The sequence below is a fragment of the Pungitius pungitius genome, chromosome 1 (assembly GCF_949316345.1).
Source record: "Pungitius pungitius chromosome 1, fPunPun2.1, whole genome shotgun sequence".
Classification (NCBI taxonomy): Eukaryota; Metazoa; Chordata; class Actinopteri; order Perciformes; family Gasterosteidae; genus Pungitius; species Pungitius pungitius.
Window position 1 is genome coordinate 29,978,918 of NC_084900.1, and position 22,486 is coordinate 30,001,403.

Here is a 22,486-nt window from a genome sequence, read left to right on the forward strand (position 1 = left end):
AGAGAGCAAATACAATGAATGGACGACAGAAAAACATACCTCCATATTTCGTGGAGTGCCTTGAAGTTTCTGTTCCAGCATTGCTAGTTTGCTGTTAATGTGGCCATTTATCTCATTGTGGATGCCTTCAGAGGGCCTCTGCGCGCCAAGCTGAAGGTTCTTGGTTCTAAGAAGCTTCTGTAGTAGTTGTTGTCCGGTCTCCGATCGGGGACCTTGAGTCCCAGGGTCTCCAGCATTAATAAAGCCAGTGTTGTTCCCAGAAGAAACTGCCTCCCCAGTTACTTCCCGCTTTATAGCCCCAGGATGAGCCTGTGGCGCACCATCGCATTGAACCTCTCTTGGCTCCTGTTTGATGTTCTGTAAGGTCATCTTGCATAGCTCCCCTACTCTAGGGCCATGTTGTGTGTGAGGACCATGGTTCTCTGTGATCTGCTGCAGCTGCTGCTGCTGCTGAATATTAAAGCATTTCTTTGGACCATTGGAGATGGTTGAGGCTGAGTGGGGTGCTTCACTGCCCGATGGCTGGGCTTCTACTTTCATTCCAGGGAAGTCAAGTGGACTCCTGGCTCCAGGGGACCTGAGCGGAGAGGCCTTCACGTGGCTGTACGGACTCCCCCTCCCAGGCCTGCTGTCGGCCACAGAAGGCGAGGAGACATGGGATGAATGAGGCGAAGCCGGGTGGGCGGGGCTCATGCCAAAGGGACCTCTTGGAGAATATGCATGGGATGGAGAACCCTGCATGCGGCCTGCTGCAGCTGGCATTAGTGCTTGCTGGTTCTGGTTAGGAGTGGGTGGACGCATACCCATACTTTGATTAAATGAATGCCCGGGAGAATTGACCATCGGCTGGCGGGGAGAGGTTGGCCTTACCATTCGGCCCTGGTCCATGGGGGAGGGTGGCACTGGTACCTGGCCTCTCATAATATGTTGCTGCATCATCTGCCCTACTGGTTGCTGTTGCTGCGCTGGTTGCTGCTGCCCAGGGATCATCATCCCCTGTTGCATTTGTGGAGCAACACCAGATTGCTGACCCAACATGCCTGATTGTTGCTGAGCACCCACTGCTCCCGGCTTTCCTACGGCTCCGTACTGCATCTGCTGCACAACCTGTGGCATCTGTCCTGGAGGCATATGAGGCCTCAACTGACTTTGCTGGCCTTGTCCCATAGACATCCGCAGCATCTGTCCCTGTTGAAGCTGTCGCTGGGCAATCATGGCCTGGATGTGCTGTATCTGCTGGTTCGGGGGAAGATTACGCAGCTGAGGATTCTGAGCGATAATGGCCTGGATGTTGATCGGGGTGCGGATCTGTCCGGGTGGAACCACGGGCCTCTGTGACAACATCCCTTGCTGCTGGGCTCTCATCATGCCAATCATGGCTTGTTGTTTTTGCTGCTGGGCCATGAGGGCATGTTGTTGTGCACTATGACCCATCATAACAGACGGTGGCTGTCCAGAATGGTTCTGGTTTATGATCTGCTGTTGGATGCTGGGATCTTGTGACTGCTGCATGGCATTTTGTACTGTTTGTTGTTGTTGTTGCTGCTGCTGCTGCTGAGCTAAGAATTCAATTGGTTTCCTTTCCTCTTTAACAGTCATGGGCTTGTCCACACTGAGGGAACTTTGCCTCTGGAGAATCAGCGGAAGTTGTTGCTGAAGCACACCAGTTTGTTGGTTTCCAACCAAACCCGTTTGATCCTCGGGTACAGATTGAGAATTTGATTGTGGCTGCTGGGCCATATAAACCTGGTTTTGATGATGCTGCTGATGCTGCAACTGCTGTCGTCCCACGTCACTTTGATGATCATTAGTAGCGCCAAGTTGGGGCATCTGATTGGGAGTGGAGGGTCCACTGTGCTGCGGTGGCGTTCTTGAATCGGGGCAGAGGATCCCCCCCTCTTTGGGGCCTGAGTTTTGGTTGTCTGTAGCTCCCTGTGGCTGCGGCGTGACACTTCCTGTGGAGGGAGAGGAGCCCATCTGTGGGGTTGAGGGCTGGGGGAGCGCTCCTTGCTCTTGGTTGGATTGACTGATCAATTGAGTTTGTTGTCTTTGCTGCGCAATCTGCTGCTGCTGGTGGGCTAAATTTTGCTGATGCTGTTGCTGAGATGCAAGCATGCGTTGGGCTAGAATGTTCTGTTGCTGCGGAGTCAACTGGGCCTGGGGACCCCTGAGGCCGGGGTGACCAGGAGATCTTACCATTCCCTGCGGCCCCATCATAAGCTGGGGCCTCTGCTGCTGTGCTAGTGCAACTGGCGGGTTTCCCATAACCCCTGGTTGAACTGCCATCATGGCTTGACTATGTGCAATAGGCTGGTCTGCAGCAAGGTTCTGTGACAGTGGAGGCACAGACTGGCCTCCAATAATTCTTTGCGGGACCTGCACCATGCCTTGTTGATTGGGCTGGTTGGCTAGTATTCCCTGTTGAGAGTTTGCTTGTTGTTGGGCCATAAGTGGGTTCCCCATCATACTGGATGGTGGCTGAGCAATTAAGCCAGATTGTTGATTTGGGTGAGGCATTGGTTGTTGTCCCATCATGACCTGCTGCTGCTGCTGTTGTTGTTGTTGCTGTTGTTGTTGTTGTTGCTGCTGCTGCTGCTGCTGCTGCTGCTGGAGCTTTGCCATCTGCATCCTATGCTGAAGCTGTCTTTCTTGGAGAAGCCTTGGATCGGCACCTTGGATTCCAGGACCCTGTGGGAAGAATCCTGGTGGAGCACCAGGAGGACCCGGGGCCCTGGGGGCCCTGGCTAAAAGAGCAGCAGGAAGCTGGGGCTGGGCGATAAAAGGCTGTCCTTGGGGCATCCTGACAGGCATTCCGCTTTGGGGCATCACAACAGGGTGTTGGGCCATTACTGGTGTTCCCTGTTGGCCCATCATCATCTGACCAGGCATCTTGGGAAACATGTGAGGGGGGGCCCCCTGTGCAGTGTGACCCGGGGGAAGAATACCTGAGCTTTGCTGGTGTTGTTGCTGTTTGCTTTTGTACTCTGCAATGAGATTGGTGTGCTCCTTCTGCTGCTTTCGCACCTAGAATAGAAGTTATACAATTGTGCATCAAGTAAGTTAAATTAGGTTAATTTATTTGTCTTTATTAAATCAAACAGAGACCATTTACACACCTGGTCAAGCTGTTTCTGAATTTTGCTTTGCTCTTCCGTTACCAACTTTAGTTTCTCGGCATCGGCCTCAGCAAACTCCCTTCCAGCTTTCTTAGCAGTGCGTTGCTTGGCGCACAGAGCCTTGCGTGATTTGCGATGAACTCCAATCTGTTCCTCCAAAAACTTCAACTGCATTTGGAGTAACTGCTGAGTGTGAAGAAGCCATTCTTCATATTGGTGCTGTTCCGCATCATCTGTAAAATGAAAGTATGGGGAAAGTAATATAACATTTTTCCTTGTGACCCAATAGATGTTTAACAAGTGCTAGTATTGGTTGAACATACTGATGATTCCTTGTACAAACTGGGGTGGGTTAGGCCTTGACTGGGTGGGATCATTTGTTTCTCCCTCCTAAACACACAAAAAAAAAAATTTGAATCAATCAGCTAGATAAAACATACAATTAAAGTAAATTAATCACTTCTGAAAAGGAAGGTAGCATACCTTTGGAGGTCCAGGTGTAAGTTGACCTGGATCTGTGCCCGGGGCAGAGGCCAGCCTCTGAGCAAGCAGAGAAACTTGTTGCCTGAAGAGAACGATATTAAAGAAAATATATTACTCTACCTGTGACCTACTGGCAGATGATGTTACCCCACCTGATGGGTGTCTTGTGAGGCTACCGTTTAAACCAGTGACACCGTGCCTACTAGGTCACTCATTTCTGAGGAGGGCAGTTGAGAAAGCGCCGTGTCGAACATGAACTTCTTTAAATAATTTATGTCCGCCAGTAATAGAGATTAACTGATATTGTTGTAGCATAATTTTAGGAAACAATTCAGTTCTTCTAAATCTATGTAATTTTAATAGCAATGCAGTGTATTATATCCCAGTCGCTGCCACACAGCGAGGGATATAATCAAACACGGGATCTGCTTGTTACGAGTAGATGCCTTTAGCCTCGGTATTGGGAAGCAACGTTGTAGATAGGAATGATTAGTAAATTTATATATATTTATATTTCTATAACTACATTATGTACCTGTTAATGCCAGAAGGAACAACCATTGGATCCTGTGCCAACACTCTCTTGATACCCTTAAGTGCCACCATCTTCGCCTTCGCAATGGGATCCATAATGTCGTCAGTGGCAAACTTGTCTAAATCTGCGATTAAAAAAGTAAGACAATGGCTGTAGTTATATTAAATAGAGAATACCCTTACACATAGTGAGGACAGCAACAAGCCACAACACCTACCTTTATCTGGGAAGAAGTTGTTGGCCAGAGGTGGTTTAATCAATGTCTGCGGGAGATGACCGACACCTGCATGGATCCCTGGCTGACCCATCCTCACCATGGCTTGCTGCTGGGCCATATTCATGTGAGGTGCCATTCCAGGTCCCATAAGCCTTTGCTGCTGCTGCTGCTGTTGCTGCAACATGTGTGGAGCACGGGGCATCATCCCTGGCTGAGCCATCATTCCTTGGGGTGGTGGCCGATGGTGGTGTGGCAGCATAATCTGTCCGGGTGCCTGTGGGTTAGACTGTTGACTCGAGAGGCTCTGAAAATGGGGTGCCATGCCTCCTTGGTGGAGGGAACTGAGCTGTTGCTGCTTCTGTAGTTCCTTCTTCTCATGCTCCAGAAGATCCTGTATCAGGAGGGGCAATTCACCATCTAAGGAGCTCTCTACCTTTGCCAAATCTACAGCAAGAGAGTGCTGTTCCCCTACATCGGGCAGTCCCAGCGGATCATCAAGATTTGCATGTGCGGCAGTTGGAGGAAAAGTCAACACATTAGCTTGACCTGGCAAAGAGTAAGGAAGTCCCCCTAATCGAACAGAACTGAGCGAAGCTGACTGGTTTTGTGGTTGTTGAGGCTTGGCAGGCGCGTTCCCACCAAGAAGCATTGACACAGCCTCTCCTATTTCGTCTTTCACTACCGTATGTCCTGGATGCTGCTGAGAAGGCAGACCTCTGTCCTCCACTTTTACCTTGGAGGTATCAACCATATCGGCAGAGGTTGACAGTTGGGATGCAGACCCCCTTTCATTGGCAGCGGCTGTTGTGAGAGACCTGTGCCCTGGCTCTACCATGGCTTTTTCTTCCACTTTAACAAGCGCAGAGGAAGGTGCTTCACTCTCGGCTTCCACCAACCGCAGCTGGTCTGAGAAGACATCTTTAGGGTCCCCTTGGTCCAGCTCAGGATCCGTGTATGCCAGGAGGTCAAACTCGTCACTGTTAAGCAAGTCATCTAGGTGCGGATCATTGGTTTCAAGGTTGTCCAGGTTGCCCAAGTCATCGTCTCCTTTGTCAGGGTCCAAATCCAGGGCCAAATCATCCTCATCCTCAACACCTCCATCCCCATGGGCATCCCCGAGCCCCTCAAGGTCCGGCTCTGGCAGCTCGTTATGTTCTGCCGTGGCAGGCTGGGGCTGCGTGACATGGCTTGGTTGTCGAAGCTGATGCTGCTCACCGCTAGGAATGTTAGGAGCGGAGGTAACTGCCAGCGGCTGCAAGTGCGGCTGTTGTGTTAACGAGTCTGTCGACTGCTGAGGCAGCAAAACAGACAGTCCACCCTGCTGTGAGTTGCTGCCCCCCTCGGTTTGAATTCCACCAGCTTGAGCTATGGGATGTTGCTGAACATAAGGTGCTGCCATATCTTGGTGTGGAACAAAGAGACGAGGTCTTTGCTGGGGTCCACGGGGCATAAACTGAGGTCGCAGTGAAAGCCTCTGCGAGTTGTGTCTCAATTCAATGAACTGCGGCGGGGGTCCCTGACCCATTGGTTGGACGATCTCTCCGCCATGTCCTGATATCATGGTGTGAGGGTTACCCATGCCTTCCATGCCCTGGATGTTGGCAGCAGGGTTGAGATTCTGCCTCATACCCATGACATCCAAGCCTGGCTGGGGAAACCTCCTTGGACCTGGAGGCTGGCCCTGCCACTGAGGAGGGAACGGAGGACGGGCAAACATGCCCTGAGGTCTGCTGGGCCCTTGTGCCCTGAAGGACAGAAACGGAAAAAATACATTTCCATTCTAACCGTGTAGCCTGTATTACAGTATTTTACAAATGCAAAAAGGGGTGTTTGTAAAATGACTTACTGTAAATGGAGAAATTAATCATTATGTAAAGGAAACTTAGTAAATAACAAGTGTGAATGTAGTTCAATGATGTGGTTACCTTAGTGCATTTGGGTCAATGATGGCAGGAGTTCCTGTAGGAGGTGGGCGAATGAGCTTGTCCTCCATGCCTCCAACAGCCATGGGCATATTCCCTGCCACAGAAGTCTGAGGTCCAGGAGTGTTAGCAGCAACACGATCCTGAACAAAGAAACAGCAGCAAGGGGCAAAAAAACGGTATTATTAGTATTTGAATATTTTCAGAGTTCATATTGGCACTATTTGTTCATCAAAACACATCTACGGCATCAAACTTCCCTTCACCTATGGAGCCAAAATCTAGTCCAAAAGTTTAGATCATTTGAAAAACAGTTTTGGTCTTGAACATTGAAAAATGTATTAAAAATAAAAATAAGTCTTTTTGTGTCAAATAAAGTATTGACTTTTTTTCTCCATTCTTCGGCTCTTTTCTTCTTCTTCACATGCAGACTTTAGCCCCTGATCTGGCGTAGGGGGCGGGGCATCAACTGAGAGGGGCGTGTGATCATGAGTGACAACTTAACAAATAAGGCTAAAAACCTTCCTCAATCGCGTTGAACAGAACGAGCTGACGAACGGAGCACCGGCCCTTTGATTACGACTCACTCACAGGCGACCCGCTCGCTTCCAAATTCTTACGTCACACTTTTGTAAAAGGTGTGTGTACCTGTGGATATGGTGGTGGTGCTCTGTGGGCCTTGTCTTGTTGAAAGGCTCCCATCTCTCCTCCAGACCAGCCAGGGGATGTGCTGCCGGCAGCAGCGGCAGCGGCAGCAGCCTCCTTTTCTTGTCTGATGGAATTTCTCTGTATTTGTTGTCGGATTAAGAATTCCCTCAGCCTCAGTCGCTAAGAAATCAAACATAAGAAGCTTTGATTAGCAATAGACTTTGGAGGCGCACAGATTGATTGCTCACTGGCTGACATGGTGATACCTGTCGATGTTTGTCCAGCTCAGAGGGGCTAAGGCCTACTAGTGCAGGGTCCTGCACTGCTGAAATGTCGGGCATTTCTTGAGGGCCCGGCAAAGCTGGCTGATGAGGCGAGTCTGGAGGGCGACCAGCTGATAGCTCTTGAGACCCGGAAAGGGGCGGGACCCTGGAGCCGTAGCCGTCTGCACTCATTGTCCGCTGAGTTTGTGGCTGTTGTTGCTGGAGCTGACCCTGTAACATCTGACTCTGCTGCTGGGTTATTTGGTAACCTCCCGTGCTTGGGCTGCGGCTGAAAGTAGGAGGTGCTGACGGTTTACCAGAGAGGGGATCACCTGTGGAATTGTTAGTCGAATGGGGTGAAGATTGCTGGTTAGAATGAGGTGAGGTTTTGTACATTACAGTTCCCTCCGGTGCAGCAGAAGGAGGGCGGGAGGGTTTCTGGATAGTAGCAAAAGGGTCTCTAGATTGGGGCCTTGAAGGTGACTGAGAACAAAGGTCCGGGGATTGGAAACGAGGTGTAGCAGGAGAATGGACAGAGTAGGGATCGTTGGAATGGCCACCAGGAGTGTGGGGGGACTGGGAGCTGCCCTGGGACTGGGGGCTGGAGGGCACTCTCGGACATAATTCCTGTTGAGCTACAGGGTGTCTCTGGGGTCCAATAGAACAATTGTCGCCTGACTGTGGCCTGGGAGTCAGTGATTGCTGAGTGTGGGAGTCAGAGAATGGGTGGGAGGGAGACTGCCTGTAGCCCTCAGAGGGGTAGCTAGGGGAAGCTCCAGGATGAAGTGTACCACCCTCGCCTTGGTGCATTCGGGGCGTCATAGGCGCCTTGAACAAACCATCCCCAGACTCCAGCATCCCGGCCGGAGAGTCAGTGGATAGATCAGACCTACCCACACCAGCAGAGCGGGGAGATGGTGCACTCATATCAGCCTTGTACTGCCCTGTGCTTGCAGGTGAGGAAGCCACAGCAGAGGGTGATGGGGATGAACCGTATTCTAACCGTCCCATACCTTGCTGGGTTCTGAAAGGGTCTCCATAGTGGGTGTTGTGCGTTGGCGAGAAGATCGGCGACTCCCCGAGCCCTGCTCCTCTTGAATGAGGACTTTCTGGAGGTCCGAGGGACTCCAGGGAGCCTTGCTGCGATTGTGGTAGATGTTGCTGCTGCAATTGTGATCTGAAGTAGGGGTCAACCTGCTGAGCCCGTCTGGGGGTTCCAGGAGTTCCTGGTTGCATGTCAAAGGGGCCAAGACTGGCTGGCCGTCCCTGAGGAGGACCCTGTGGGCCGGAAGCGGAATAACCTGAGGAAGAGGCCTGCAGGGGGCTGGCCCCAGCATGGGAGAAGGGTGTGGTTGGGTGAGAGTGAGAATGGGGTGACTGAGGAGGAAGCTTAGCAAAGGGATCTGTCCGGATTTCAGCTGACCCCGGGGTCTTAACAGGTCCATCTGAGAAAAAGACCGAGGATGATCCTGAATCTGGAGGGAAGGGAAAGGGACTTTCTGCAGAGCTGGGCTGGGAGGAGATTGGCGTAGAGCCTGAATGTGGCGGTATCTGGAGGTGTAAACTGGGACGCTCAGTCTTCACACGCACTCCCTCGGTCTTGATGGGCCTGCACACCTGACTCTCGGCCTGCTGTGGAAAGAGGACAGTACAGAGGAAGCATGAACCATCTGCACCACGACTAATGAAGGGCATCAAACAGCAAAAGGATGCCGCCGCAGTAATCACCTTCTGCGCCTTGTTGATCCTCTGAGCTGCTCGGTTATCTTTGGCCTTTTGCTACAAAACGTAGAAGGAAAGAATTTAAAATGTAATTCTTTCTTCTGCATAACCAAAAATATCACTTGATAAAAATACATTTTGTTTAATTACAGTAATGCCACACAGACATGTAGAATGAATCATAATTCTAATGCCAAATTTCTCATTAGGGTTCCAGTAAGCGGTCACCAGCTCTCTGCATTGACCCAAACACAAAATAACAACACCCTGGAATCTTCGACTGCATTTAAAATCTAACAAGAAACGACGATTGTTAATTTGGTAAAACAAAACCTACCAGATATGGAACCTTGTCGGCAGCGGACACCTTCCTCCAGACCTTCATGATTTGCTTACAGCGACTAGCCCAGTCTGTCAGAGGAGAAATGTGTAATAGCTTTTCAATAGCTGTTCAATATTAAATACAACTGTACTAAAAAGTATTACATTCATTTGGTCCTGTAGGAGGTTGTACATGCAGTCATATTATTTCTTCCTCACACTCACCTGGGTAGTCCTGTTTAAGAGTGGGAAAGTTGGTATTGGCATAAAGCACAGGGGAGATAGTTGAAAGTTCTCCCAGCTCCTCATCTTTCTCCCACCGCTGGAGACTGCGTTGGTTGTAGGACAGCCCATCGCCCTCTGTCTCAGTGGGGGTCGCCGGGGAGGAGGGGGTTGCTGGGGTAGAGGGAGTGGCCCAGGGGCTTTCATCACCCCCATCCGGACTGAACAGTCCACCTCGGTCCCTGTGCACCATACGAGACGTTATTGCTTTATACTAAATTAAGTGCTTGATTACCAAACAAATTAATTGTTCATATGCTTCTACCCTATGATTGACACCATTAGTTGTGCACATGGTTGTAAAATAAAATGCACCATGGTAGTCAATATTGGTCCTACCGCATATCAAAGAAGGGTGACTGATTGAGGCCAGGAAAAGCATCCATCATTCCAGCCGAGGGCAGGGACCCTGTTAAAGATTTGACATGTTTTAATCTCAAGCCAAACTTCACCAAAAGGTTTCTCGTACTGATCCTTACAAATGTCCTGGATCGTACATTATATGATATATATTCAACATGCCCACATACACACCTGAGAGGAGAGCTCTTTGCGGCAGAGCGCCTCGATTGAGTTCTCCCTTACTGCCCTCCAAGATGGGCTTCATGCCCTCCAAAGAGGAGCCGTCTGACACTCCCAGAACCTTCCTGAAGAACTGCTCAGAGTCCTGACTCTCTATCCCTTGCGGAAGTCCTGTCACGCAAGGACAAAGAGCATATAAGTCACGCTGCCAACATGGGGTATTAAAACCTTCCCGTAGTTATTGTTGCATACAGTTTAGACCCGAGTCAAGGCACTACCTTCACGTTTTTCTGCATCAGAGTCATGCGGATCAGTCGGCAACTGGTCCTTCAGCGATGAGGAAGATGCAGAAACTCCTAAAAATGTATAGTTTTAAACAACTGTTCCATGCAGGCCGTAAAAACAACAACATTAACAACAACCAGTAGACGAGGGTTGAAACAGACACTTACCCGCACCTTCTCCCTGAGCCTGAGAGGCCTCACCCCATTCTTGCTTGAGAGGAAAATTTTCTTTTACGACACCATCGTCAACTAGTGAGAGAAGCGCAGAAAGGTCAAAAGAAACTAAAAAATAACCATTTCTGCAGGTTTCATGTTAACCGTAGGTCCATTTAATGCACTTACTCTCTGGGGCAGTAGATTTGACCCCTAATGGTGCTGGTAATGAAGGTCGGACCAGACATGCGCCAGGCCTCTGCCCGGGAGGTATCATTGCAGCTTTCTTACTCATGTCTATTAGTGTCTTCCCAAAGAAAGCCTCCTGCAACAAATTACAACCATTTCAGATATGAACATCATGGCCCTTGATGCCATACGTTTCAAAGCGATGTAAAGCATGGGGCATAGAGAGACTTGTAACCTGGAGATAGGCTGGAAACATGTCCTCAAGTTTGCTCTTCTTCCGTCCCCGGCGTTTCTTGGCCTGTTCCTCACCCTCCACTGGTTTAGGGTCCATTATGTTATCTGTGTCAGGGTGAGGTCCTATGCATATATAACCATGCAATTCAGTTTTCCAAATGTACCACATTCACAAAACATTAATGCAGTCCTTATAAATAATGAGATTTTACAATAACCATGTGTTTAAAAACTGCAAAGGGTTGCATTGGTAGCGGCCAGCTGCTTCAGCGCATTGATGAATGAGATGGTATTTCAGTTTAAGTTAAGCGAGGGTCTACTCGACCCAATTTTTTTTAAACCTTAATGTTCGACTGAAGAGGTCCCATGTTCTAGAACTTTCAAAATATTCTCAATAAATCACATTTACTCTGAGTTATGGAATTATTTCAGGAAAATATTTGATGATGATGATTTAAAATTCAGTTTTCACTAACCTTCGTCAATGGTTCTCTCTATTGGCTGCCCATCTAATGTTGTCTCTCCAGCCAACTGGGCAAAGAATTCTTTCTTCATCCGTGTGTGACACTTCCTCTGTCGCACCATGAAGCCTCCAATTCCTAGAAGGAATTATTAATGTATTTTAAATATTATTTGAATGCTCAAGCAGATGTTACAGGTTGTTTTGTGAAATTCTGGGTAGCCTACCAGGCCTGTAGGGTTTCCGCTTTCTTTTCTTGCTATCATCCATCTCCTCTGATCCTCCTTTGAGGCCCTCGCAGTCAGCCATGCCTTCAGGGCCTCCCTCTGCACCCCCATCTCGGTCAGGGCTCCCAGGGTTCTCCATCTTTGAGTCGCATTCCATGGGCTCCCCACAGCCTAGATGTACACATAACATTGAATTTGCAAAAGGTCTTGCACAAAAAAAAAGGGAAGACACATTTATGCAATTGTTAACACACACCACTGGCTGAGAGGAGAGTATGCAAACCTTTTCCATCCTCTCCTTCCTCGACTTCCCTCAGATCCATTCCATCAGGACCTCCGTCACAGCACAGAGTGCCGAGACGGGAGCGTCGCTGCCGCCTCTTGTGCAGGGGAGACATGGAGATGCTGCGGAGTAGGGACATACCCGACTCAGTCAGCCACACACCCTCCAACCGGTAGAACTGGGGTTCTGCAAATGGACATTGGCAAATATGAGTGACTTGTGACGACCACGCATCATGGCCCTGTGATAAAAAAATATGAACAAGCTAAATCCACTGACCTGGCTCTTTGATCTTTATTGAAGCCATAATGGCTGACTCTACTACTGTGAGCAAAGGCAAAAATCAGGGAGAAAAAGCAAAAGAAAATTGTGTCACCTGTAAATATGGGAATAGACTGGGTATATTTTTTAGACTAATCTACAGTGTGTCTTCGGTTTTAAAACGTGTTGTTATGGGACTCACCCACGGGTTTCGGAACATATGCGGAGCAGGATGTGCATGCAAAGCCCTCATCAGAAGCCTGTTCCACCTCATCCTCTGTGTACAGGCTCTCACAGACGGCATGGACCCATCTGCATAGACAGACATACATTGATGCAACAGTACTTTTCATAACAAATCCAACCCACAGATCCCAGATGTTAGGGAATAATTCATGATGTGAAAAAAAAAACGCATAAATAATCCATGCCCCGGTTGTCTTCATTAGCTGCAGCCTCATGAATAGCTCAGTTTATGTCTCTGCTGTGTGCGCGCGGGTAGTTCTAATGAGCCGCACTCACCGATCACAGTACTGACACTGCAGCAGCAGCTCCTCCTCCATGAAGTTCTCTCTGCATACCGGACAAGTGACGAGGCTCGCACAGGGGCCACAGTGGGTGTAGTTGTTCTGCCACTCACAGTGGAAACCCGGGGAGTTGGAGCCACACTGCACACAGCATACACACCTGCACAGAAGTAGTGAATCACTGTAACAAATATACAACAAATGTGAAATAAGAAAAAACATAAAAGAAAACAGCAGGTTTTTGGTTACTACAGAAACAAGAGGCCGAGGGATGGGCCTCTGCATTGCTACTGCATCGCTGAGGTATGATTGTTTTTGCATAATGTGCAAATTTACATGTGTTAATTTCCATTTGACCCCATTTAAAAATACAGGGCTGAATGAAGCATTGTGCTCCGAGAGGGACTTTTTGTTCTTTACCATTTGCACTTCCAACCACCCTTGGGAACATTGTGCAGGGGAGGGTCCAAGCAGTAGGTGTGATAGCTGACATCACAGTCGTCACACAGCAGCAGACGGGAGGGGTCCGAAGCCTTTCCGCACATCTCGCACACAATACATTCCAAACAGCGCCAGCCCTTTCGGAGCATCGTCTTTGTGATCTACAGAAGACAATCAGACTTAATCTATCTGGATTTTGAAAAGTAGTGATGAATAGAAAAGAAAAAATTGAAAGGATAACGTTGTGCTTACTTTGCTGTTCACACAGTAAGGATGGTAACACTGGGCACACTGAGCACAAGCCAACAACTGCCCCTCTGCACCCTTTCCAAAACTGCCACACACAACACACATGTCCTAAAATAGAAAAGAAAAATAATTATAAAAAAGAAAAAAGGTGTGCTTCATCTGCAACTGTATTTGTGCTATACAGAAACAATGTCGCTCTACAAAACCAACTGTACCTGGAGCAGGACAAATTTATCGGTGTTTGAGAAAAGGACCACCGTGTTCTGCATGGTGTCATCTTCTTCCTCGTCCTCCTCCTTACTCAGTCCAGTTTCTGTGGTCATGCTTAGCTGTGAGCAAGCGAATAAACAATTAGAACATAGTGCTAACCTGTGCTGTCAAATGACAAGTGACGAAAAGAGTTAACATTATAAAAGTGACAATACAAGAAAACATTTGAATTCTGTGTAAAGTACAGCTTACCAAGAAAGCATCAATGCAAGAGGCCATGGCTTTGAGGCGTGACCTCCCACCACGTCCTCTCCCTCCGCCGCCGCCACCACCACCTCCTCCTACACCTCCACCTCGGGGCCTACGCTTCCCCGGAAAACTATTGCTCCGCCCCTAAAAGCCAAGGAAAAAAAAAACATGTTCAGTCGTGTTGTGCAAATGTAACACAGAAATCTCAAAAATAAAGACTCCATTTGAGTGGGTCAGGAAGAAAATCAGTCACTAAAACCAGAAATGGCTCACCTGTTTGACACGTGAGCGGCCGGGGGACCCTCTGCGTTTCACCTTCTCCCTGTCGCTTCTGAATGGTTCGAAGGGAAGCGAGTCATCAGTCTCAGTGAGTAGATTATCTGCGTGTGAGCGGCCAGCGGGTACAAGCCCAAACTCAATGGAGAGCTGAGGATCTTGCTCTCCTGGAGAGCCCAAAAAGCCACTGCTGCTCTCGTCTCCGTGGCTCATATATGACATATCGTCCAGCAACAATTCCCTCTTTACTTCTTGCTCGTGCAGTTCCTGCTTTATGTCATCATCTCCTCTCATGTCATCATACTCTTCGTCCTCGTCGTCTTCAGAGTGAGGTAGTAACCTCCCACCTCTTTCCATAGAAGAGAGGACCTCTTGTGCGTCCATGGATAAAGAAAGAGGAGATTGGGGGTCCTGGCACGGACTGCTTCCCTGACAGTTATCCATGGGCTCAGTTTTCTCCACGGAGGTAGGAGAAGCTGATAACTTTGGTGGATCCTTACTGAACGGTTCTGTGATCGGTGGGCCATCCGAGTCATTGTTTAATAACTCTGGCGATACGTCTTGTTCCACCGAGGGAGTGGCCTGTAGCTTCTCCACCTCCATACTCTCGGGGCCCTGCTGTGACACTGCAGTTGGTTCTACTTTGAGGTTTTCAGCTAGCGTCTCTGCTGTGGGGTCGCGGGAAGGGGCTGCTGAGGTCACCTGACTGACTTCCTCTTCTGCTCCCTCTTCATCAGCAGGAAGACAAGAGGCCCTCTGTTCTTTTGTTGCGCAGTCTACATTTGAGATTATGGAATGAGTGGTGATTAGTGTAAATATTAATGAATTCTTTCAGCCCATATCATTAGTTAAAGAACACCATCATACAAATAATAAAAGCACAATGTGTCCATAGTTTACCTGTGGACCCAAGTGGAACAGCGGTTGCCTCAGAAGTTGATATTTCTGTTGCTACCTGCGGCTCGTCCTCCTTAATTTTCTCCTGGTCTGTTGTCTCAACAACTGCAGGCTCCACCCCTAAAGCCAAAAAGTAGTTAACTTTCAGCAGCCCATCACAGATATGAATTACATTTACAATCCTTTATGAAAAGTGACTCATAATTGCATTCAACCATTGGGACCACCAAAAATGGACAGAATCCTGTAATAAAATGATTTAATCAAAAATACTGATTTCCTCCTACTGTCACATTTAGAAACCAAGAGAAATATGTTTTTTCTTTGCCTTCTATTTGTCAAGGAGCAGTCAACATAAAGAAGCCATTCCAAACAACAACCGTAGACTTACCCAAGTCCATGGGTGTCTCTTTGTCAGTTATGGCTTCAGCCTGAACCATCTCTGAAGCGTCTTTCTGTCGGCATGTCACCCCTGATAAGTCTGTGTGCTCTTCTGTCACCATGTCTGCATCCGTTTGGATTGTCATCTCCACCAAAGTCACATGTCCTTCAGTCTCCTCAGACGCCTCTCTGGTCTGTATCTCCGTTGTATGTGGTTGAGTGACAGGCTGCTGCTCGCCCTCCTTGCAAAGCTGGCAGATGCACTTGGCTTCTGAAAGTTCCTCAGGTACAGCACACTCACTGTGCACCCACCTAAGACAATAAAGAAAGAATATGTAATGATTCTATGATTTACAAGCCCACACATGATGGCTACCATTAAGAAACGCTAGTGCACTTTTGCATCCAACAAACCTGTGGCATGTGCTGCAGGACAGCAGAGTGACGGATGGGTTGGCAGCTTTGCTGCACACGCCACACACAGAGCTGCGGTGACGTTGACAGCCCTCACACACGGCGTAGTTGTCAAACCACTGGGCCAAACCCGGCAGCACCAGTCCACGGACACCACACTCCGTGCAGACACGACACCTCTGACAAAGAAATAAACAGATCAGAGAAGAACAAGGTCTCTTTCAAAAGTCCTGGTGAATGGTCAAAACTGTTTTTCCAGTTTCTGAACTTCTTTCAGTATGTTTCAGTCCCACGGGTGTGTGTTTGTACCCAACTAAAAAGAGAAATGTGACTTACTCTGCATTTCCACGGGTCAGAGGGAAGAGAATCCATGGCTGGCTCGAGGCAGAAGGTGTGATAGCCCTTATCACAGGCATCGCATACCAACATTTTGGAGTCTTCTCCTGGTTGCCTGGGAAATGTAGGAATAAAGACATTGCTCTTAAAAATGGGTTCTAGCCACCATCTGTGTATTTTATTATTATTTTAATTGTCGCTACAGTTTGACTCACCTGCAAGTCTGACACACTTTACACTCGGGGCACTGCCACCCAGCCCTCTGGATGGGAGTAGCACCAATCTCAAGACAGGCCGCATGATAATGTTGGCCACAACCCGTACAGAACAGCAAGTCTGTGAGCTCCCCCGCTGAGTCACACACTGCACACCAAGACTCCTCACCTGCTGAACAAAAAATATATATATTTATTAGACATCAATATTATAAGATTAGATTTTTTTTTTGTTTAAGTAGTACACTGAATTAATGGATATAAGAAGCATTTTCATATCTTAGTTCAATATAAAAGCAGAATGAAAAAAAAAACTGGCGGCAGCAAATTCTTGATCGCTTTGTCGTATGTAAAGAATCCGCAAGGGGACAAGGCTCTTGGCACCGAAGAATTTATTTGACTTAAAAGACTTATTTACATGTCTATAGATTATACAAATAAGGGCCATTAGTTTTTAAATGCTTGAGGAAACCAGTCATAAGAATATAGTTTGCCAGCCAAACCAAATTGTTTACAAGCTATTGGATTTTTGTTTTGCAAGATACACTTTTTGATTCTTCACACTACAATTTGTTAGTACCCCCCTGGTAAATAATGCAACAAATAAAACATTGAGCATAAACACCTTTGTTTGTGCTTTCAGTTTGCACAACTACAAACACTAATAATTTTACAACTTTCTAAAAGATATTTTGTTGTCTTACCCAACTCCTCTGCCTTATCTATGTGCTCTGGACAGAGGAGGACCAACTGCTTCATGGACTGGAAGGATCCGCTGGCCGCCGAGCAGGGGAAGTGGTAGAACCTCGTGCAGGCCTCAGCATGGCATCGAATCGTCGCGCCAAGCCTTTTGCAGTAGTCGCAAAGCTGGAACAAAGAAGTTTTGTTAACAAATGAGATCTTGGTAAAGGAAGCCTGTAATCCCTATATTCTAAATCAGTACCATCTAATTCAGGTTAAAAGGACAGTGCACTTACCCGCTGTGTCCCTGAGATAACGGCCTTATCCACGTTCTCCAACTCCTCATTCTCCATCCGCTTTACACCCTCCGACCACACCGCACACCAGTGGTGAACCGCACAACCCCCTGTTTACAATAAAGAAGAAGCACATTTTAGTCAAATTCCTAGCCAACTCCATCTACACGATGCATGTCTAGTTGATGGGATTATATAAAGTATTTATTCTACAAAAACATAAATATAATAGCATTATATTTTTAATTCAACCTGAGTCGTCAAAGAGTGATGCCAGAGAGGGGGAGTCGGAAAATCCAATGGAAGACAGGTCATCATTCCCTGGCTGTGGCAGTGGGGAAGCGGATGGCTTGATGCTGGGCTGCTCAGAAAATGGCCCCAAGTGTCTCAGTTCCCGCTGTCCATGCAGACTCTTCTCCACACAGTTACAAAGCGCACAGGCTCGGGCGCTCTCTCTGTAGAGTCACAACGGGATTGTTCAAAACTCAAGTTTTTGCTATTGCCAACAATTAGCAGCTTCTTGGAATATACACACAGTAGTGTGGACTGTATCATTTTTGCTTAAATGTAGGATGAATTAACTAACACAGGTGTGCTGGACAAGGCTGCATCAGCACTGGAAACGTCCTCAGCAGGAAGAAGGGCTTCGGACTCCTCCTCCGAGGAGACAAGCTGCTTTGAAGAAGCATTGTCATCAGCTAGAAAAAAAAAAAGAAAACATCACTTTCAGAGTAAAGGCACATTATGCGATTATCAATCTTACTGCCGAATAGAGATTACTCATAACAACACGGGGAACATTTAAAAAAAATACAACACATTACCTGTAGGTTCAGAGTCATTTTCTTCGCAGTTTGATTTCTGCTCGTCCATTCCCCGTACTGATTTTGACCTCCTTGACAGAGATCTGCAATTTTCAAAACAAAAGCAAAGTAAACTTTCATAATCAGAAGAAAGAAAACATCATAAAGAAACAGTTTGATGAAACTATTCACAAGATGCAACCAACATGCTGGCATTATATCCAGTTACCGGCTACGCTGTTAACACCACAACTGTGAATCAGAATGGATCTAATAAGTAAAAAATACATAAGATGTAGATTTCCGCCAACAAACAATTAACAGCGAAATGGTATGTAGTTTTCCCCATTTACCAAAATAGCCATCATAATTATAGTTGGCCAACATAAGTTTAACATCATAAAATCAATCCCCAAAGGTCCACATACTACACACCAGTCTCACTGTCCAACCAACATCACTTTACACATTAGGACTTAAAATAAACAACGCAACAAATTAAACATAGCTCGGGAGTTCTCACTTTGAACGGGTTCCTAGTGTTAATCGGACTATCGTTAGCACACTAATGCAATCGAGCTCATGAAAACAGCGCAATCGGAAACCGCGCTTAGAATTCGAGTTATCGTTTACCAGGTAATGCATAATCCACATCGGCGAAACAACAGCGCCAACAAGCACAAAACGATTAAACTAAAATGGTGTTTTCCCAAATAAAACAAGCATAAATCGGTATACACACAAAGAAAACACAACTTCCGTGTGTTGAACTTCCTGTTGCAGCACAGCTCGTTTCGTGCAGAACCTTTGTCGCAAGCAGCATAGTTCCGCTGCCGGAGTCACGCCATTAACAAAGATAACGTAATTAGAAAAACAACCGTTAAAGGTTTCACCACATATTTTATCAATCGCAATCATCATATGAAGCCATGTCATGCGGTCCAACTCGTGTGTGCGGTTTACACGAGGCACGAAAAGAAGAGAAATCGGCTTGTATCACTCGTGTTATATTCTACTTACGGTATATCACAGCCTCAACGATCTTAAAAATATATATACACCATCGTCATTCTCCAAACGTTAGAAAACACAACGACAAACCTTCGTGAGTCGACGCTGGCCCGCTATGTTCTGATCTATTGGACTCAAAAGACAATACGCGTGACGGTGGATTTGACATATAGATCCAGCTTAGTGTCTCGCAGTGTTTAGTCAGTTGCAAAACAAAAACCGGGGCCGTCGCTCCTCATCCTGCGCGCCGACGACATCAAACATCCCGAAACCTTTTTACTATTCATTTGCACCGAACAACAGTTGAAACCAGACCCCAGTCCGACAATGAGCGCACTTTTTGTTTTCAACTCACAGGAGCAGAAATTAAAACAAAAAACAACAACAAAAAGATTCCCAACGCCATTCATTACAACGTCAAACCGATCACAACATGTGCATCTTTGTTCATACCATTTAAGAGTGTTTTGAATGCCGGTCGAGGAAGTACTTTACACAACAGCCCTAACTCCGAACATAAAATGAACCGTACCTGCATGGCTACCATAACCGACACAATGTATGGCACCAAGTTGAAACCATTTTTAACAAATGGCACCAACGTTGTTGCAGAGTTGCAACTCTCATGGACAAAAATAATGTTTCTACGATGCGTGTGAACTAAATCTCTGTCAGGACCGCATTCGGTGGCAGCAACGCTGGACACGTAATGAGTTCTCGACAACAAACTTCACGTCAAATCCAAGTCGTGCAAAACCTAACCGATAACGTTCAAGCGGAATGGCGATGTTCAGGGGAAAAGTGATGACATGGTGGCTAGCGTGAAGTTCATCCTGCTAGCTAGATTAACGTTAAAAGTGTCAACGCTACGAATTAACTTTCGCGGTGAACGTTTGATTATTAATTGCTAATATCCGTCAATAGCAGAGACGGTTTTTTGGAGTGCCACGATAAAAGTAAATTAGATTTTATAGTTGTATAATTGCAAAGCTATGCACTATTCCTCAATGTAAACATCGACTTCAAAGGGGGGGATTTTGTCCAGCAAATAGTCTAGTCCGTGTCAGTGGCGACCGGCTGAAATGGAAAAGCTCAAAACTACCAATGGTGACGTAGCAACAAAGTGTCCGGAAGAGGCCAAACTACGATATATACATTCAGCTTCATGCGCAGGCACATGTACTTTTAAAACGTCGACCGACTACTATATGGACCGTGACTTGAACACAACCAACGTGAACTATATTTCAAGCTAAAGTTGGCTGCCAGGTAACATAGCTAGTTTTCCAGCAAATAGACAGCCCCCATCTGGTCAAAGCTAACGGCTAGCTAAATGTTACCGATAGCAGAGCTAACACTACCCGGTCTAAGGTCAGGGTTGGTGTGTCTTTAGGTCCGTCTGTTGATAGAAGTTTAAATAGGCAATAATAAAAACAGCTCACCTCAAAAAAACGATATTGTCTCCTCGTACATCACAGCAATCCAAACAGCCACACAGCTTCCCAAAAGGCTGATGGTCCCTTCATTTTATGTACCGGACTATCGCTGCGGCTAGCCGGCTGGAGGGAGAGTGGGGGAAGTGCACCTCGGTGGAAGGCAGGCTGTGCGGTGATGCTAGCTAGCTCCTTAACTAGATGGGTACTGCTATGGTTAGTTAGCTAGCTAACCAGCAACTCCAGCTTTATATCGAGTGGTCGTCTACTGCCGGGGGACTAGTAAGCACCGATACGTGTCTTCAACCGGTCGCAGCAAGGGCTCCGCAGCTTCAGGCAGTGAATCCAAAACTATCCCCAGCTAACTGGCTCCTTGCTTGTGGGTTTAGCTCGAAGGCTAACAACCTATCAGGAGCTAGCCTCCGCTCCGTCCTGGAATCTCTCCACCGAGGTCGTTAAAGCGGCAGCAAGTTTGCACAAAACAGTGCATCCGAAGATTACAGCCACAAACTTTGTTGACACGACAGTAAATACAGCTTTTCTTTTGGTTTCAGTCCACTGCGAAAGACGAATCGCCTAAATGTGCAGCTTAACTTTGCATGGGTACCCTTGTATGGGTCACTAGGATCGCTTCAATTCTCTAAACTGCGTTGCGTCTGCACACGGCTGTTCCGCCGAGTGGCTAGCTGCTGCTGCTAGCTGTGCTAGCTAATAACAGCTACGTCAAACATGTATTCATGCGAAAAAAACATCAACAAAATGTACACCGGTGTAGAAGATGTGTTGTAGCCACGTTCAACGGTGTGCGAAGCCGATCATTTTTGCACACGGCACAATTTAATCTGTGCACTGTCCACTGAACTATGGTGTAATTTATATTAGATATTAGGTCATTTTGCAATCCGGGGAAGCCATTTTTCATTAGATTGTTATGGTTGTGGAACATAAGCGACTTGGACATGCTCACAGAAGGTGGCATTTGTTTTGTTCATTCATCAGCGACGATTTAAATGATTTCGTTGTATTTTCTTTTCTTACAATCATTTTTTTTTATCAATCAACATAATACATGTCAGTGCATTTTCTCTGGGCTTCTAATAACCTATTTTGCTTCTGATGCTGTACTCTCCTGCTGCTATAAAGTTCGCCTTTGGTTGGAGGGAAAGCAGCGAGGCTAATCAATTACGTTTTAGCAGGTTATGACCTCCATAAACCAGATCACCTGCGTGTCATGCTGAACCCTGGCAATATGTGGCCACATCATCGTATTAACGACGATGATGTGCTACCATCCATTCCATGATTAATCAGTTCACATGAATCAGTGTCGGACCTTTCATTTAAAATTACGGATAGTCCTATGGATTCAATCAATGCACAGGCATATTGTAGATACATACTACATGCTGAACATATTTTATTCATTATCTATATCTTAATGTCACTCTTCTTGAGCTGCTACAACACCTAGAATTTTCCCCATAAGGGATCAATACATCAATATCACAATTGGGGGTGGTAATGAAAGGGTCCCACTGCATGAGGCACAATATACCTCTGAAACACCAAACCTCCACATGGACCACATTGTGCACAAAAAGACAGAAGCGATACATGTCAAACTTGGATGTCATTGGATGTTGGTTAATAAGTGTGTCCCATAGTGCCAAATAGCAAATGGAGCACTCGGGCTGAAACTGAACCCTTATTAACTGTTTCAAAGGTGATCACGCAAAAATACATTCCACTATATTATCTGCTATTCAAGTGGTGAACAAGCACCATTCCAGGGTGATCTACAGCTTACCCTGCACTGTGAAATATCTCGTAATGCAAATGTGCAGCGCGATCAGGAGGCCTCAGGGCTCACATGAAACCACTTTTGAGAAAAATGTTACAACAATTCATTCAGCAGGATGAAAGTAGTTTGGTATTTTAAAGCTCT

General features: G+C 46.8%; 1 protein-coding gene across 3 annotated transcripts in view; it reads right to left on the reverse strand.

Annotated features, from left to right (window-relative positions):
* The window catches only part of kmt2d (lysine (K)-specific methyltransferase 2D), a 28,068-nt gene extending 6,799 nt beyond the window's left edge, over positions 1-21,269 (reverse strand). The window contains exons 1-40 of one of the 3 annotated variants that reach the window (XM_062564617.1): positions 20,551-21,269; positions 18,119-18,201; positions 17,881-17,992; positions 17,547-17,749; positions 17,295-17,404; positions 17,022-17,184; positions 16,318-16,486; positions 16,103-16,217; positions 15,767-15,945; positions 15,363-15,664; positions 14,975-15,091; positions 14,072-14,850; positions 13,802-13,942; positions 13,555-13,668; positions 13,343-13,447; positions 13,070-13,251; positions 12,645-12,809; positions 12,325-12,434; positions 12,141-12,185; positions 11,862-12,047; positions 11,579-11,749; positions 11,368-11,490; positions 10,893-10,996; positions 10,658-10,793; positions 10,484-10,564; positions 10,310-10,387; positions 10,044-10,202; positions 9,849-9,918; positions 9,453-9,691; positions 9,244-9,317; positions 8,913-8,963; positions 7,188-8,816; positions 6,922-7,101; positions 6,277-6,416; positions 4,352-6,096; positions 4,135-4,258; positions 3,600-3,681; positions 3,440-3,506; positions 3,117-3,349; positions 40-3,024 (exon numbers count right to left, since the gene is read on the reverse strand). In XM_062564617.1, coding sequence (XP_062420601.1) covers positions 40-3,024; positions 3,117-3,349; positions 3,440-3,506; positions 3,600-3,681; positions 4,135-4,258; positions 4,352-6,096; positions 6,277-6,416; positions 6,922-7,101; positions 7,188-8,816; positions 8,913-8,963; positions 9,244-9,317; positions 9,453-9,691; positions 9,849-9,918; positions 10,044-10,202; positions 10,310-10,387; positions 10,484-10,564; positions 10,658-10,793; positions 10,893-10,996; positions 11,368-11,490; positions 11,579-11,749; positions 11,862-12,047; positions 12,141-12,185; positions 12,325-12,434; positions 12,645-12,809; positions 13,070-13,251; positions 13,343-13,447; positions 13,555-13,668; positions 13,802-13,942; positions 14,072-14,850; positions 14,975-15,091; positions 15,363-15,664; positions 15,767-15,945; positions 16,103-16,217; positions 16,318-16,486; positions 17,022-17,184; positions 17,295-17,404; positions 17,547-17,749; positions 17,881-17,992; positions 18,119-18,167 — 11,817 coding nt within the window. In that variant the 5' untranslated portion in view covers positions 18,168-18,201; positions 20,551-21,269. Of the gene's footprint in view, positions 1-39; positions 3,025-3,116; positions 3,350-3,439; positions 3,507-3,599; positions 3,682-4,134; positions 4,259-4,351; positions 6,097-6,276; positions 6,417-6,921; positions 7,102-7,187; positions 8,817-8,912; positions 8,964-9,243; positions 9,318-9,452; positions 9,692-9,848; positions 9,919-10,043; positions 10,203-10,309; positions 10,388-10,483; positions 10,565-10,657; positions 10,794-10,892; positions 11,015-11,367; positions 11,491-11,578; positions 11,750-11,861; positions 12,048-12,140; positions 12,186-12,324; positions 12,435-12,644; positions 12,810-13,069; positions 13,252-13,342; positions 13,448-13,554; positions 13,669-13,801; positions 13,943-14,071; positions 14,851-14,974; positions 15,092-15,362; positions 15,665-15,766; positions 15,946-16,102; positions 16,218-16,317; positions 16,490-17,021; positions 17,185-17,294; positions 17,405-17,546; positions 17,750-17,880; positions 17,993-18,118; positions 18,202-20,550 lie in introns of all 3 variants that reach the window. The other 2 variants (XM_062564615.1, XM_037457548.2) reach the window with 2 other exon arrangements.
* Positions 21,270-22,486: the final 1,217 nt, after the last annotated feature.